The following is a 15,228-nucleotide window of genomic DNA, read 5'->3' as shown; positions in this document are numbered from 1 at the left end:
ATTTATTAAAAATTCTTTTCTAGTAAGTTAAACCAGGCAGGCATCCTCCTCCAAATGGCCTAAAGCAAGGCCACAGCGGCTTTGGCCAGTCTATGGAGTGTGGCTCCATCTTGTGGCCACTCTCAAACCTCTTGTAACTACGATCCCAGGGTGTTCTCTTCAGCGTGGAAAGAACATTACATGTGGCCTGAATGAAGCCTGGAGGCACTTGGGATGTTTTCAGATGTTCTCAGAGAATACGACATGCTGGTTACTTTTACAGTTTTATTGACTCTTTTCTCATACCTTTAAAACAAAACAGCACATGAAAACAGCATCTTAATCTCAAAGTCTCAACTGCCAAGGCAGCTGGAAGGGGCCACAGGAAGGGATGGCAGGGGGGCAACACCATGCCAGAGGCTGTCCCTTAGGCACTGACCCCCCCTTGTGCTGCTCACATCTCCCTCCTGCCTCCATTTCCTTCCCAGTTGGGCCCCCAGCCTTGCTGCCTCTCTACTTCCAGTGGTATATTTTCTATTTTGTTATCCAGCGAAAGAAGTGGGTGGTGAGTATCCACAGCCCCCGAGATGCACATCCTTTGTCTTCAGAACTTTGAGGGGAATGGGGGTTCTCCAGAGGAAAGCCCACTGAGATCTACTCCAGGCCTAATTTAGAGCAAAGTTAATAGAACTTGAGTATAGACCTTCCTTGTCTCTAGATGGGATGATCTGGATTTACCAGACAGCCTGACCCCAATGCCATATTTCATTTTTTAAAAGAGTTTCAAAAATTCATACATTTTGAGAGAGTGCACACGAGAGGGAGATTCACTTAGACTTGGCACTGAGCAGAGAAGACCAGGCTTGATCCCACCACTTTGATCATGACCTGAGCCAAAACCAAGAGTCGGATGCTCCACTGACTGAGCCACCCAGGCGCCCCCAATGGCCTATTTCATTCAGCCTGTATCTCCTGAGGCTTTTGTGCTTGGCATAAAGCCAGGAGCCAGGCTTGGGAAGAGATAGAAGCAGGTGGTTCTGGGATTCCAAAAGGGCCCTGCTTGCCTCTGGCTTGAAGAGAGGCATCAGAAAAGGCTTTGTGAAATTACTTTTCTAGCTGGCCTTGGAGGACAGGCAGAGGTGGGCTAGGGAGAGGACTCTGACCAGAGAAGCTGGGAAGTGAGGGGCAATTTTAGCCACTGGACATGTTGTGGACTCACGTCAGGGGAGAATTGTGGTACAGAAGAGTGCCTGGAGGTTTGATCAGGGGACAGGCACAGTCAGCCGCTGTCCTGGAAGATTTGTTTGGCAGCGTAATGAAGGCATAAAGAACTTAGATGGGGGCAGCCTGGGTGGCTCAGCGGTTTAGCGCTGCCTTCAGCCCAAGGCGAGATCCTGGAGACCCGGGATCGAGTCCCACGTTGGGCTCCCTGCATGGAGCCTGCTTCTCCCTCTGCCTGTGTCTCTGCCTCTCTCTCTCTGTGTGTCTCTCATGAGTAAATAAAATATTTTAAAAAAAGAAAAAAAAAAAAAGAACTTAGGTGGGTTGGGAGGAGCTGGAGGCAGAGAGGCCCTGCAGGCTTTGCCACCTGTGAAGGGAACAGGGAAGGAGGACTGGGGACTACCACCAGGAACGTAAGTGGTGGCACTAGATACTGCAGATCGTGCGATGAAGAAAAGCTGACAGTGATGGAGGCTTCAGTCTGGGTCCCTGGCAGAATGGCCATACCATGCAAATAAGCGAAGTGAGAGGAAGAGGAGGAAGTGCTTTATGCCAGCCTGCCTCTCTGCCTCTCAATGCAGGACTTGGCCTGGATGATGACCTTCTATGCTCGCATCTTCCTCACTTACGTGCCGTTTTTGGGACTGAAAGGCGTCCTGGGCCTTTTCTTCATGGTCAGGTAGTATTTGACAGGGCAGGAGGGATGGCGAAGAAAAGCAGGTGTTTGGGAGTCACGAGTCTGGTCTGGGGGCTGTGCTGGGGATTTCGGCAGCAGGGGATGTTTCAGCTGTTAGCTTAGGAAGATGGCCAGGCTAGAGAGCTCTTATCTGTACTGTTTTTGTCTGTGCGCCACATCCACCCGGTTCCTGGAAAGCATCTGGTTTGTATGGGTAACACAGATGAACCATATCCCCATGCACATTGATTACGACCGGAATATGGACTGGGTCTCCACCCAGGTAAGGGACGGTCACCTGGAAGACCTAGGGATAATAAAAATGGTGGGTGGGCACAGGGGCAGACTAAGGGGCAAGGGCAGTAACATAAAAGCCCCCAAACAGCACCACCTTATTAGCCTGAGGCTTCTCCTGCTACCCTGTGGAGAAGGGAGTGACCAGGGACAGTCCCACACCCGTCCTCTTAGCCAGCTTGGCCTTTCCATCCGGCACCCAGACGCATCCCCTCCCCGGCCTTCTTCCTCCAGCTCCGGGCAACATGCAACGTCCACAGGTCTGCCTTCAACGACTGGTTCAGTGGACATCTCAACTTCCAGATTGAGCACCAGTGAGTAGGGGGACCTGAGAAGCAGGGTCCTTGGGAGAGTCCCTGTGGGGCAAGCAGGGATGTGGAAACCGGAGTAGGAGCCTGACTGTCCCATTCTCCTTGAAGTCTTTTCCCCACAATGCCTCGACACAATTACCATAAAGTGGCTCCCCTGGTGCAGTCCCTGTGTGCCAAGCATGGCATAGAGTACCAGTCCAAGCCCCTGCTCTCAGCCTTCGCCGACATTATCTAGTGAGTACCTGAGCCTGGGAAGATGGCTGGGGGGGCCAAGGGGGGCAAGCCATGGGGTTGGTGATGTGTGGGGTGGGAGCAAAAGGCAGGTTTCCCAATCCTCTGGAATGGAGGCCACCAAGACAGGCAGGTGCTGTATTGGTCTTGTGGTTGTGGCCCAACCTATTTCTCAGAAGCAAAGGGGAGAAAGAGGGCCATATGCCATGGAGATCGGTCTCCATTCCTCTCTGAGAGCCTCACTACTCCATGTCTGTAGGGTGGTTTGGCTTTTGGGCTTGGCTATGCTCTCTCACTTCCTGCTCCTATCTTGCCCCCACAGCTCACTGAAGGAGTCTGGGCAGCTCTGGCTAGATGCCTATCTTCACCAGTAACAACAGCCCCCACCCCCATCTGTAAGAGATGCCTATCTTCACCTATAACACCAGCCTGAAAAAAAATAATAATAAAAAAAATTAAAAAAACAAACAAAACAAAACAAAACAAAACACACCAGCCTGTCTGGAAGAGGCGTTTCTGGCACCAAAACAGAGGGTAGTTTGAAGGACAATCCACTGCAATTCTAATATTCAGAGGTGGGGGTGGGTTTGAGGAGGTAATAGCTCAACTCAAACCCTTCCCCTTTATCTTCTAGGCACAGATCTAAGACCCAAGGGGCTAGGGGGACACACAGCCCCCTAGAGGGGGAGGGATGGAACTACTGGGGCAGAGATGTGCGAGTTTAGTTTCCTTTTTCTAGTTTGGCAGATGCAGATGGTTGGTGAGGAAAGGGAGGGGATCTACCCAGCCCAAAAATCAGTAAGAGATTTAGCATTAAAATTCCAGCCAGGAAAGGGGTGAGCCCATCTCACTGGTGTGCTTCTCAGTGCCTTCTACACCCTCCACTATCTGAGGAGATAAGAGTGGCTGAACCTTCTGAGTAAGATTTCTATCCTCTTTGAAGCCTGGCATAGTACACTGCCTGGGAGGCTCAGCTCACTCTAGGGCTAGGTGGGACCTAGGTCTGCCTCTAGCTCCTGGAGAAGCAATTTTCCCACTTCTAGTAGCAGTTAGAGTAAAGCCAGGATTGCAGTGCTAGAGACCTCTGACTTTGAAGGATCTTGGCACTACCGATTTTGAACTTATGTTCCATCCAGGGCACTGAGAGAGCATTTAGGTCCTAGGTCTTGCAAAAATAGCAAGAAGAGTGCCTGGCTTTGGGTCACCTCTTGTAAGCACCACCCAAGGAATAAGACATTCGTAGGATGAGGAGTCCACTTCTTGATCCATAAGTGAACAGATGGGCTAACTTCATCTCTTCCCTAGAAAAAAAAGGGGGTTCCCAGTGGTTTCCCTTTGTCATCTTCCCTGTACTTCCAAGTTTAACAAAGTAGTTAGTTGGCACAAGTGACCATGTTGGGAGACCCTGAATTACCAGTCATGAGGAAAACAAATTTAATTCCTAAAGACTATAGGGGTTGTTAAGAGATTTTCTACAACCTAAATTATTTTAGGTATTACTTCTGAGTAGGAACAGTGAATTAAATATAATCACTTCACAGTTCTAAACCAGAGATAGGAAGATAAAAACAGAAGTTTGTGAACTATCAACTCTGTTCAAGCATCTTCTCGGCTGGACACCAGGTAGGAATTTAGAATACTCTCTTTAAAAAGCCTATCAGTCTAGTACTGAAATACAGTTTTTTAAAAAATTTCCAGGGTTTTAAGCCCTCCCATGCAGGTGAGGGAGCTATTTCCCTGTTCATCAGCATCTACTGTAAGAATATTGAGCATTTTGGATACAGAGAGGAGAAAACTCAAACCTAGAAGGCAAAAAAGAGAGCCGTAGAAGAGTCCATATTTAGTTTTAGGAGAGAATAAAGGTCCTCTGAAAACAAGTTGTGATGGGGTCAGAGGTACCACCCGTGGAAAGGCTGTTGGGATAACTTACAGATTTGTCAGAACAAAGATTAAAGGGATGACAAACAGGGCAGGACCGGTTACGAAAGAGTTCAGATCTCCATTTGGGCAGAACATGGTTTGAAACAAATTAGGAGTGGAATTGGAAAGTTCTATTTTCATTGGCTTCCTCACCCCGGAACAGGTGCTGACCTGCCCCAACCTCTATCCCCCGCTACCTAAGGTTTAGGGGTCACCAGCCTGTAAAGCCAGTAAGGCTCACTGAGCCAAGTCCAGGCCCTCAAAGGACTTTAACCACTGTGGCCTTCTCTCCTTCACCTAGACCAGAGTGGTCTCACATGGCCACAGAGGGATGCACCAATGATGTAAAAGGCTGAGACTGTTTTAACAGTCAGGGCAGTGATCTCAAATCCAGGCCGTTATGTGAGAAAACAGGCTTACGGAGGACAGGTCACAGAGTGTGGCAAAGCTTACATTTCAACCCAGTGTTGTAGAATTCCAACCTACATGTCTATCTTTGTTACTTTCGTCTTCGCGCCCCTTTACCAAAAGCATTTTCTTTAATTATGCCCTACATCTGTATCCTTTCTGGGTGTGCCAGTTTTGTTACCACATCCAGATGAGGTAAAGCTGAAAAATAAAGTTAATTTTGACCAAATGAAGGCTATTCACTTGTTTTTGTTTTGTTTTTTTTTTTTTTTTAAGGCTATTCACTTGTAATCCATGATGTTCTTGTGCACATGTCAACGCCCACCCCCACCCCCCGCACTCTAAGTTACTACCTACCTCTATGGCTGGAACTTTCTGATCAGGAGTTCCCAGACTCTCCCCTTTGCACAAGGCCTTTGGGCAGAGGAATAACAGGACTGTCCAAAAGAACACCAAGGCACAGGGAGACTATGGCAAGGAAAAGGAAAGCCAGCCCCTTCTTGTGACCCCTGGAAAGCCAGATGGTATCTCCCACTACCATGAGGCAATACCCTCACCCTTTTGACCTTGTTTCTAGCCTCAGTACAAGTATTCCCCTAAAAGTCTCCTTTTTGCTTGAACCTTTGCAGGTTCAACGCTTCAGAGACGGACTGCAAAGCAATGCCTTTTAAACCTTAATCCAACTAGAACAGCTCCCTTTGAGCAGGAACATTAAAATGAGCTAGGAAAAAATTTGCGGAAGTGGTTTTCCCCTGCAGTGTGCAGTGATTAATAAACTTCTAGGAAAGACCAGACAACTTAGCATGAAAAGACCAGAGGAAAACCACTCTACACATCCGACTCCCACAGGGTATAAGCCCTTAACTAGAGCCACAACACTGAGGCCATCACTCCCTAAGACCTCTTTCCACTTCTGGGCCCTGCTGTCATCATTACCACAGGCTTAGAAATACTACTTGGCGCTCTCAAAAGTTATGTGGCTCGGTCCAGTTGGAGAAATCCGTTTCATTGAACTGCTGGGTATAGCAGTGAACAGAACCAAGATCCCTGCCCTCAGAATAGAACTTTGTCTACACCAGTGGTTGTCCCCTAATTATAAGAGCGATGCTGGGGAGACTGTCCCACTCTTGCTTCAACCAGAGCAGCTCTTATATCCTGAGATTCCACGTAAGATTTCACTTAAAATACAGATTGCTCCCTTAGAAATTTTAAAACCCACCAGCTTCAGTCTTTTACCCACTTAATCTGTTAGAACACTGGCAGCTTAAACTTCGAGATGGCTTCAGGGTCTCTGTTAACCTCAAACGGCAGTGACAGGAATGCTAAGAAATCAGACTCCCCACAAGTTTCACCAGGATAAAAGAACTTTTAAAACATTCCATCTCTATGGGAAACAGCAACCTGGATTTGATGTCACAAAAGGAACGCACAAGTGACTTGTGAAGTGCAATTTTTTTCACGATTTATAAATTCGTGAGGTAAATGCTTGAATGAAGTAGATCAAAATTGTGAAGCTTTCCTCAAAGGAGCTTCTTTATCTCACCCAGTGGGTTGGAAACTAGAAACCCATTCAATTTATTAAAAATTCTTTTCTAGTAAGTTAAACCAGGCAGGCATCCTCCTCCAAATGGCCTAAAGCACGGCCACAGCGGCTTTGGCCAGTCTATGGAGTGTGGCTCCATCTTGTGGCCACTCTCAAACCTCTTGTAACTACGATCCCAGGGTGTTCTCTTCAGCGTGGAAAGAACATTACATATGGCCTGAATGAAGCCTGGAGGCACTTGGGATGTTTTCAGATGTTCTCAGAGAATACGACATGCTGGTTACTTTTACAGTTTTATTGACTCTTTTCTCATACCTTTAAAACAAAACAGCACATGAAAACAGCATCTTAATCTCAAAGTCTCAACTCAGCTGACTGCCTCAGAGAGGACACTAGAATTTCGCCGTCTTTTATGTTTAAGTAACCACCGTGAAGACTCAAGTTACAGAGCAGGTTCAAGTTTCTGCCCACCACAGGACACACAGCCAGTAATTAGACCCTTGTTGCCAACTCCAGGGACGCCAGCTCGTTCTACCTGTCTTAGCTCTCAGCAGCTCTCCTCATCTGGTCAAGACTGGGTCTCTGATGGCTGTCCTATGGGGTGGATCAAGGCTGAGCCAGAAAGAAGTGCATTCTGGTTCCAACACCCCCTCCCATCTGCCAGTCGGCCAGCCAAGAAATCATTTTCTGTCCAGTCTGCGGTCTCTACCATTTATCTCCCACTCCCTCTTCAAAACTTGTTGCTATCACTTTTATTTAACAATAGATTCAGTGTCCGTTAAATTGCCTGAGAGGTGTTTTGAGCCTGACATGCTTTCCTGAGCTAAAAAGGAAGAAAACAAAGTTGCTCTGTAGCGTTCCTGTTGTAAAATCAAGTACAAAAGGGAAAAGCACTACTTTTCAGCACTACTGAAAAGGGCAGAGTTAGAGAAGCAATGCAATCCCTCCTTGCCCCCAGAGGTTTCTCTAGTGCTAGCTCTTGAGGGTACCATAAGGCAGATACTCTGGGGCCAAGGAAGTATGAGGGGAAACTCCTTTATTTTCCCCTTTTGAACTTCCCTGCTACCCCAGTCTTTGCCTTCTTCTTAGCAGATCCCTTGGGCTCTGGCTCCTTGCGCTTAGCTGAAGAGAGAGAGCCAGTCACCTTGAAGAAATCATCCAGGCGGCCCTGGGTGCTGCCTTGGCGGCTCTTGCTCAGCCGCCTGACCCCACTGCGGATTCGCTCCTCCGAGAACTGCTTTTCCCCACACATGAACTTGACAAGCTCCTCTTCATTGGGCTCACTCCACTTCAGCTCCACAGACTCTGGGTCAAGCACCTCGGGCTCCAGGAAGAGCTGCTGGGCCTCCTTGTGGAGCCAATTTTCTGGTACAGGGTACTTGTTGGGGTCAAGTCGACGCACAATCTCCTCAATGCTCTTGTGCTTCTGGATGAGGTCCACAGCCCGCTTGGGCCCAATGCCCCGAATGCTCTCACAGTAGTCACTGCCCAGCAGGATGCACAGATCTACAAATTGCTCCTGGTTCAGGCCCAGCTCCTGCAGAATCCGGTTCAGGTGGAATTCCTGGATGGGCAGCTTCTTGGCCTCACTGGCAGTCAGGTGCCGCATCAGCACAGGGCTGCCGAAGGTCAGGCAATCCATGTCCTCAGTGGCCGCAGCATAGACTTTGCCAGCCTTCACTAGGGCAGCACAGCTAGCCTCAGCCTCACTGGGCGCATCAAGGTAGGGGATGCCCATGAGGCTCAGTAGGTGCTTGCACTCATCGTTGTGTTGCTTGGTGACTTTCACCAGCCTCTTAGTAAACTTTTCCACCTCCTCCTCGGCCCCAGCAGCCTGAGCCTGCTGCAGCTGCTTCTCTGCCTCAGCCCGCCGCTCACTGCGTTTGGCCAGCTCACCTGACTTGAGCTGTGGTGGCTTGCCATCAAAGACATACACGGGCTTAATGCCATTCTCCATCATGCGGATGGTGCGGTAGAACATGCCCATCAGGTGACTGGTAGTCTCACCCTCCTCATTCTGCAGCACATCCCCACCCTGGCGAACAGCAATCAGGAACTGATAAATGCTCATAGAGGCATCAATAGCCACCTTGCGGCCAAAGTAGCTCTTGATGTCATTCTCCCGGATGGCACTGGGGGCCACATCAGCAATCAGTTTCGCCAGGCCTTGAATTCCCATAGCAATACAGAGGAGGGGCAGCTAAAAAAGAAAGGAGTAAAGTAAGAAGGGGAAGCACTTAAAGGTTGCAAAGGATCAAGGGTTATAACTGGTGCCATCTCAGCAACTTCATGCCTTCAACTGAACAAACTTGAGTATGACAAAAAGGATGCCAATTTGGGACCGAAGAAGATGAAAAGATGAATGAGACAAGGTCACCTTCGCAAAAATACGTATAGTCTAGCAAGGAAGCCCTTGCTAGGGTAACTCAATTAATACTAAGGCTTCCTGAGTATGGGCGGGGGGGAGTGGGGGGAACTGGGTGTTAAGAGGAATAAGATACTATTGATGTCAAGAGACTTATGGTTTCGTGGCTAAGGCAGCAACAGGGCTAGTGTGCAGTAAGGGCTACCACTGGCTTGGGCATCAAGGACACTGCAGGTCCAGAGGAGGGTGCCCAGCCCGGCCTGAGGCGCCCAGGGATCATAATGACAGAACCAAGCCCTGAAGAACAAGCAAACAAATACTGGCTGAACAAAGATGACAACTCAAGCACAAAAGCAACCATGATACAAGGCTGAATGTGCACAATAGCAAAATAAATATGAGTATCTACTTGCCAATTTGCTGACAACTCATACATTCCTCCTCTGTACCTTTCTGCCAGTCATTGAACATCCCCAACTAATGCCTCTGGCTCCCTGCCACTTTGCAGCTGTGAGTTTTATGTCCCAACTAGGCTAGGCTAAGGCATGTAGTTATTTACTCAAAACACTAATCCAGTTGTTGCTGTGACGGTATTTTGGGACATCTATCATCAGTTGACTTTAAGCAAAAGAGATCATCCTTCATTATACGGCTGGGCCTCATTCACTCAGCTGTAAGGCCTTGGGAGCAAAAGCTGAGATTTCCCAAAGAAATTTGGCCTGAAGGCTGCAGCATCAACTCTTGCATGAGTTTCTAGCCTGAGGTCCCGCCTGATCATTTTCAACCTTGCCAACCTCTACAATTACCTGAGCCACTTCCTTAAGATAAATCTCCTTATATATGTCCACATCCTATATCTTACTGTTCCTCTGGAGAACCCCGACTCATAGAGTAGCCTTGAAGGAGGATTGGCAAAGAACATCATATCTGGACAGGAGTTATGTGGCTTTCTCACAAGCTCCCTTCAGTGTCCCCTCAACACGGTGATTGGTTTCTACTTCTATGATGTTGCTAGGAGTTTTAAGGCTTTCCCTTTGTATTTTCTCTCTACCACTAAGTCTGAAATGTGAACTCATGGCTCCTACTAGACCCTAGGTCCCAATCTAGGAACCTGGCAAGCTGTAGTGGCTGAGTCCCGTACTGCACTTCTGTGGACAAATTACTTCCTAGGGTAGTGTTTCCCGAAATTCGGTCACACCCAAATCACCCTCACAATGTCTTGCCATTTCCATGTAAAACCTGTACTTTCGTTCACCTAATATTTTTTTTTTTTTAAATGGACACCATGGTTTTAAAAACGAAGGTAAGGGACACCTGGGTGGCTCAGCAGTTGAGCACCTGCCTTTGGCTCAGGGTGTGATCCTGCGGTCGGTCTCAGGATCGAGTCCCACATCAGGCTCCCTGCCTGGAGCCTGCTTCTCCCTCTGCCTACATCTCTGCCTCTCTCTTCTGTGTCTCTCATGAATAAATAAATAAAATCTCAAAAAAACAAACAAAAAACAAAAACGAAGGTAAGTTGAAAAAGAGAACTCAAGCAGTATGTCTGTGCTGTATCAGTTACGTTTTAATGCGTTAAACGTATAACTATTAAAAAGGATTTTTTGCAAAATAAATAAATAAATAAATAAATAACAATAAAAAGGATTTTTTGGGTGCCACTTAAAAAGTCATCGCGTGCCCATTGGTGTTATGTGTCCGATACGCCCAAGAAATATTACACTAGATCTTTTCGTTGCTCCCACTTTTCAAAGGGCTCTTTCTAAAGCATCAGGGACCCTGCTTCATACCCCCTTCTACCTAAGTCCAAACACCTCAACCCGGCATCAGGATCTTCCGTGCTCTGCTTCCCAACCTGCCTTCACAGTCTGGGGGCCAACACAAAGGATGGGATAAGACCTGCCTGCCCTTCCTCCCGCCATCCTCTAACTCCTGCCACACCCTGGGGGCTCGGATCCGTACATCCGATCCTCTGGGTCCAGCTTCAGGCTGGCCGTCCTGCTAGGAGGCGTCCCGAGGGGTCAGGACCTGCCGGCCGGCTGGCCTCCCCCAGCCCCCAACACTGGGAGGCGGGAAAGGGGTCCAGACCAGCGAAGTCTCCAAAACGTCCCTCGTGCAGAATCTCGGTCAAAATACACAACGGCCCCCTAAAGTGGAGGCTACTTCCCTCCTTCCGCAAGTGAAGCAAGAGGCTCAGAGGTTAAGCGACCGACCCAAGTCGCGCAGCGGGAGGGCGGCGAGCCCGCGCCCCGGCCTCCGCCCCGCGCGCGGCAGACGGTCCCCCACAGCACCCAGCGCGAGGCGGACCCGCCGCCCTCGGGGGCGCTGCCCGTGGGGCCTCACCTGGCCTTTGCGGCGCGAGGCCTCCGCAGCTAGTGCTCAGTCCGGCGCTGCCCAGGACAGTGCTCAGGCCCTCCCCGGCTTCCACTCCGCCGCAGACCCGGTCCCGCTCCGCCGCCTTCCAAAGCCCGCGCTCCCGTCACGTGACCCGCCGCCGCGCATAGCCTCCTGGGAAGTGTAGTGCACCGTGCCCCGACCCCTCGGCCAGTTCCCCTCGTGGCAAACAGTCCCGCCAGGGGCGAATGAACCCTCTCAGGGGATCTACCCTACCCTTCTCCATCGCTTGCCCCGGCTCTACGTCAGGCGCCCACAGGCACTAGCCCCTGCTACACCCGAGCGCACAGGACTACAGATCCCACAATGCCACGCGCGTGGGTGCACTTCCTCTTCCGGCCGGACAGAGCGCCCGCTCCTGCTGCCGACGTGTGATTCCGGTGGCGGAGCGGCGGATGAGCCTACACCTGGCGAGATGGTGAGAGAGTCCCTGAGGCCCCCTCGGGGCCCGCCCCACATTCCATTTCTCTCGCAAAGGCCGCAGACGGCCGGGATGCAGATGGCGGGAGGCTCCTGTATCTTCCGGCTCGGGCCGAGGGGCGGGAAGGGAAGCCCCTTGCGGTGGACTCGTTAGGCCGAGGTTTCGCGCTCGCGACTCTTAGGGGTGAGCCGCGTGAGGTGCATTTTAATACCGTGAGCTTTTATGTGTCGGCTGTGATTGAGCTCTTGTGTCTGTTTGGAAGGTTCTCCCCCTTGCCGAACTCGTGCTCATCCTACAAGGCCCAGGGCAGGTGTCGCCTTCTTGGTGAAGCCCGTCCAGCTCTCCCAGGCGCTTGGCCGCTCTGCCCTGGGCGCTCCCGCGACCTCTGTACAGGCTTGTTGCCGCAGGTCGTGGACTCCTTTGTTATCTGCCACGCCTCCGAGTGACCAGCCTCTGACGTGCCTCCAGCTCTGGGACGCTGTCTTATTCATCTTTGTATCCCCCAGTGCCCAACACAGGGCCCGCAGTTGGAGGCCCAGTAAATGGCAGCGATTGTCTTTGTCGTGTTCGGGGAGGCACAAATGTTTACTGAATTGAATTCCAGTGTCTCTTAGGACAGTGGGGTCAATTCATTTCTCTAGAGTTGTTATGTTCTGGACTTTAGGAGCGTTGGCTGGTGAGTGACAATGGAAGTTAACATTTGTACGGAACTTTACGTTTACAGCCCTCCTTCACAGGCATTATCTCATAATCTTCCCTGTAAGCCCGAAGAGGAAGCAGACACCGTTCGAGCAACTACTCCATGCCAGGAAGTGAGCTACATGCTTTGACACTTTGACGTTGGTCATCCTTCTTAAATCATACATCAGCCCTATGAGTGGTGTTATTATTATTATTATTATTTTTTTTTTTTTTATGATAGTCACAGAGAGAGAGAGAGAGGCAGAGACACAGGCAGAGGGAGAAGCAGGCTCCATGCACCGGGAGCCCGACGTGGGATTCGATCTCGGGTCCCCAGGATCGCGCCCTGGGCCAAAGGCAGGCGCCAAACCGCTGCGCCACCCAGGGATCCCTGAGTGGTGTTATTAATGACTACTGAGATGCATGTTACTCGGTAGAGCCAGATTATTAACTGAAGTCTCTTGGCCGATAGATCCTGAGACTCCATAACAGCACGGGGTGAAGCACGCAGATGTAGCAGTTGAGATTGGGTCCTGGCCCAGGCTCGGAATTACAGCAGGATTCTGAGCTTGGTGTCCTCAGACGAGGGTCCGTACAGCTCCTAAAATTAGAGACAGACTTCTTGCTTGTGGTTTACCCTGGGCAGAGTCCATACCTTTTCTCGCATGTTTTTTAATAGTCTTCAGCGGTCTCAAAAAATGTTAGGAACCACACTGGTTGATAGCTAATCGATCACCTTCTGTGTCAGCATCAGACCCTCAGCTGCCCTTCTTGTCTCATATTGAAAAAGTAAAGTATCACCTTAGTTTTAAGATGTCATTGTTGTCATTTCCGAATGGGATCGCTCGATGTTGGTTCCGAGGGACTTCCATGTTTCCCAGGCTGAAACAGACCCATAACAGTCCTAGCAGGAGGAGGCTCCTTGATGACCTCACATTCCCCATTCCCGGGTTGAAGTCTTGGGATTCTTTGATAGCTCTGATCTCATACCCTCCCTTAGGAGCTCGAGGCCATGAGCAGATACACCAGCCCAGTGAACCCTGCCGTCTTCCCCCATCTGACCGTGGTGCTATTGGCAATTGGCATGTTCTTTACCGCCTGGTTCTTCGTGTATCCTTTTACTGAGCAGCCCGTGGGCCTGAATTAGCGAAGTGGGAAACCACCCTGCCAGTTTTGCGCTGGTGTGGGGGTAAAGGGAAGGGAAGGAGTTGAAGGAAAGCTGCTGAGGTTCAAGGTCAGGTGGTGGCCTGATTTCCCAAACTCAGGCGAACTCAGTTTGCTCTTCAGATTCCCAGGATGGTGACAGAAGGCTTGGCTGGACTGGAGGTGGGGGATAGGGGATCTGAAATCGGGAAAGTGGTAAGAGAAGGGTGTGCTCAGGCAGTGGGAAATCCGAGGGCTAGTGTCAGTCCACACTGGCTATGTGACCTGGGGCAAGTGACCTAACCCCTCCGGACCTGATTTTTTTCATGGTGGTTGAGAGCTGGTATGAAGCAACAGAATACAAGTTGTCTCTCAGGTCCCTCTTCCTGGCTGCACTGAGCCAGGCAAGCCTTCTAGAAAGCCCTCAGCCCATACCTTTTTCCTAGAGCTGCACTGGGCAGCTTCCTGTCCTAGGCAGTCCATCCCTTTGCTTCTCCTTAATCACCCTGCCAGTTATGAGGTCACCTCCACTAAGTACACTCGGGATATCTACAAAGAGCTCCTCATCTCCTTGGTGGCCTCACTCTTCATGGGCTTTGGAGTCCTCTTCCTGCTGCTCTGGGTTGGCATCTACGTGTGAGCTCCCAAGGGTAAGAGCTGTGACAGGGTGGGCACTAGAGAACTTTCCCATATCCGTGTTGGCGGGGTCCTCAGGCCTGTGTGACACTTTGGTGACAGACCCAGCAGAGTGGATAGGGACACCAGATGTGTGTGCCTCTTGGCTTGTCCCTAATGGGGATCTGTGACCTCGTCTTATTCTAAGTTCTGCATGTTGCCCAGGGCCTTGAGTTGGCTTTGGGATACACTTCACAGGGCCACGGGCACAGGCTTCCCATGTGAGCCATTTGCATTCTTACACATCATACACCATTGACCGGCAAGGCTACTTGGGAATGGGTTAGAAGGGAGTCAGAATCTGGGACTTACAGCTTGCTGCAAGGAGTACTATTGTGGTTAGTTTGAATGTTTTCAGGCATTAATAGAAATCTTGACTAAGTGATTAAAAAAAAAAAAAAAAACCCAACCCCTTGGTGCAGATAATCCACTAAACAGGTCACTGAGTATCGGCTTTGGTGGCTCAGCTTCAGAGTACATGCCCATCAGCCCTAGCGCCGGGAGCACAGGGTTTGGTGAGAAAAGGAGGTGGAAAGAAGGGTCATTGGTCTCATTTTTATACCCCTCTCCTCTTTCAGGTTCCAACAAGGTGGCTTCACTGAACTCCTGCTTTTGTAAATTAATTTTTTTACTATTGCTGGAAGTGTCCCACCTGCTGCTCCCAATAAAAGCAGATGTGTGACCGTCCTGGCCTGTCTTATGCCCATTCCGCAGGAGTGGGGTGGCCTTTCAGGATGGTTCCTGCTGCTGGACCTGTGCGGAGTGAGGCGGGTATGGGAGGGGTTCCTGTCTTTGGAATCGAAAACTCTGTGGATAGGAAGGGGGTCAGGCCTATCCTCTTCTGTTGTTTTTAGAGCAGACCTCTTTGGGAATCCGCATCAATTGCGTCTGCCTTGGGCCAATCCCGTTCTCTAAATGTAGCCACCCTTCTGTGTGCTGGGGACTTTCACAAGGCTCAGCTTGTCCCCA

General features: G+C 50.1%; 3 protein-coding genes across 7 annotated transcripts; 2 read left to right on the top strand and 1 right to left on the bottom strand.

The window, feature by feature from the left end:
• The first annotated feature begins 1,750 nt into the window (after positions 1 to 1,750).
• LOC144292126 (acyl-CoA (8-3)-desaturase-like) lies at positions 1,751 to 5,269 on the top strand. The gene is made up of 4 exons (XM_077861935.1): positions 1,751 to 2,159; positions 2,405 to 2,484; positions 2,590 to 2,715; positions 3,035 to 5,269. Exons 1-4 carry the CDS (start codon positions 2,004 to 2,006, stop codon positions 3,084 to 3,086), a joined length of 414 nt encoding a protein of 137 aa, XP_077718061.1. The 5' UTR covers positions 1,751 to 2,003; the 3' UTR covers positions 3,087 to 5,269.
• Positions 5,270 to 6,863: 1,594 nt separating this feature from the next.
• On the bottom strand, positions 6,864 to 12,155 carry FEN1 (flap structure-specific endonuclease 1). 3 transcript variants are annotated; one of them, XM_077861914.1, is made up of 2 exons: positions 11,556 to 12,155; positions 6,864 to 8,783 (listed from the first exon to the last, which is right to left on the bottom strand). In XM_077861914.1, exon 2 carries the CDS (start codon positions 8,760 to 8,762, stop codon positions 7,620 to 7,622), a length of 1,143 nt encoding a protein of 380 aa, XP_077718040.1. In that variant the 5' UTR covers positions 8,763 to 8,783; positions 11,556 to 12,155; the 3' UTR covers positions 6,864 to 7,619. The 3 variants fall into 3 exon arrangements, with proteins under 3 accessions (XP_077718040.1, XP_077718041.1, XP_077718039.1); XM_077861915.1 differs by having other exon boundaries at positions 11,972 to 12,155; XM_077861913.1 differs by lacking the exon at positions 11,556 to 12,155 and adding an exon at positions 11,289 to 11,540.
• On the top strand, positions 11,600 to 14,946 carry TMEM258 (transmembrane protein 258). 3 transcript variants are annotated; one of them, XM_077861937.1, is made up of 5 exons: positions 11,620 to 11,757; positions 12,485 to 12,572; positions 13,442 to 13,551; positions 14,098 to 14,234; positions 14,838 to 14,946. In XM_077861937.1, exons 1-4 carry the CDS (start codon positions 11,735 to 11,737, stop codon positions 14,222 to 14,224), a joined length of 348 nt encoding a protein of 115 aa, XP_077718063.1. In that variant the 5' UTR covers positions 11,620 to 11,734; the 3' UTR covers positions 14,225 to 14,234; positions 14,838 to 14,946. The 3 variants fall into 3 exon arrangements, with proteins under 3 accessions (XP_077718064.1, XP_077718063.1, XP_077718062.1); XM_077861938.1 differs by lacking the exon at positions 12,485 to 12,572 and having other exon boundaries at positions 11,600 to 11,757; XM_077861936.1 differs by lacking the exons at positions 11,620 to 11,757; positions 12,485 to 12,572 and adding an exon at positions 12,683 to 12,798.
• The last annotated feature ends 282 nt before the right edge of the window (positions 14,947 to 15,228 follow it).

The sequence above is a fragment of the Canis aureus genome, chromosome 21 (genome assembly GCF_053574225.1).
Source record: "Canis aureus isolate CA01 chromosome 21, VMU_Caureus_v.1.0, whole genome shotgun sequence".
NCBI lineage: Eukaryota > Metazoa > Chordata > Mammalia > Carnivora > Canidae > Canis > Canis aureus.
This window is presented reverse-complemented; position numbering and strand designations above follow the sequence as displayed.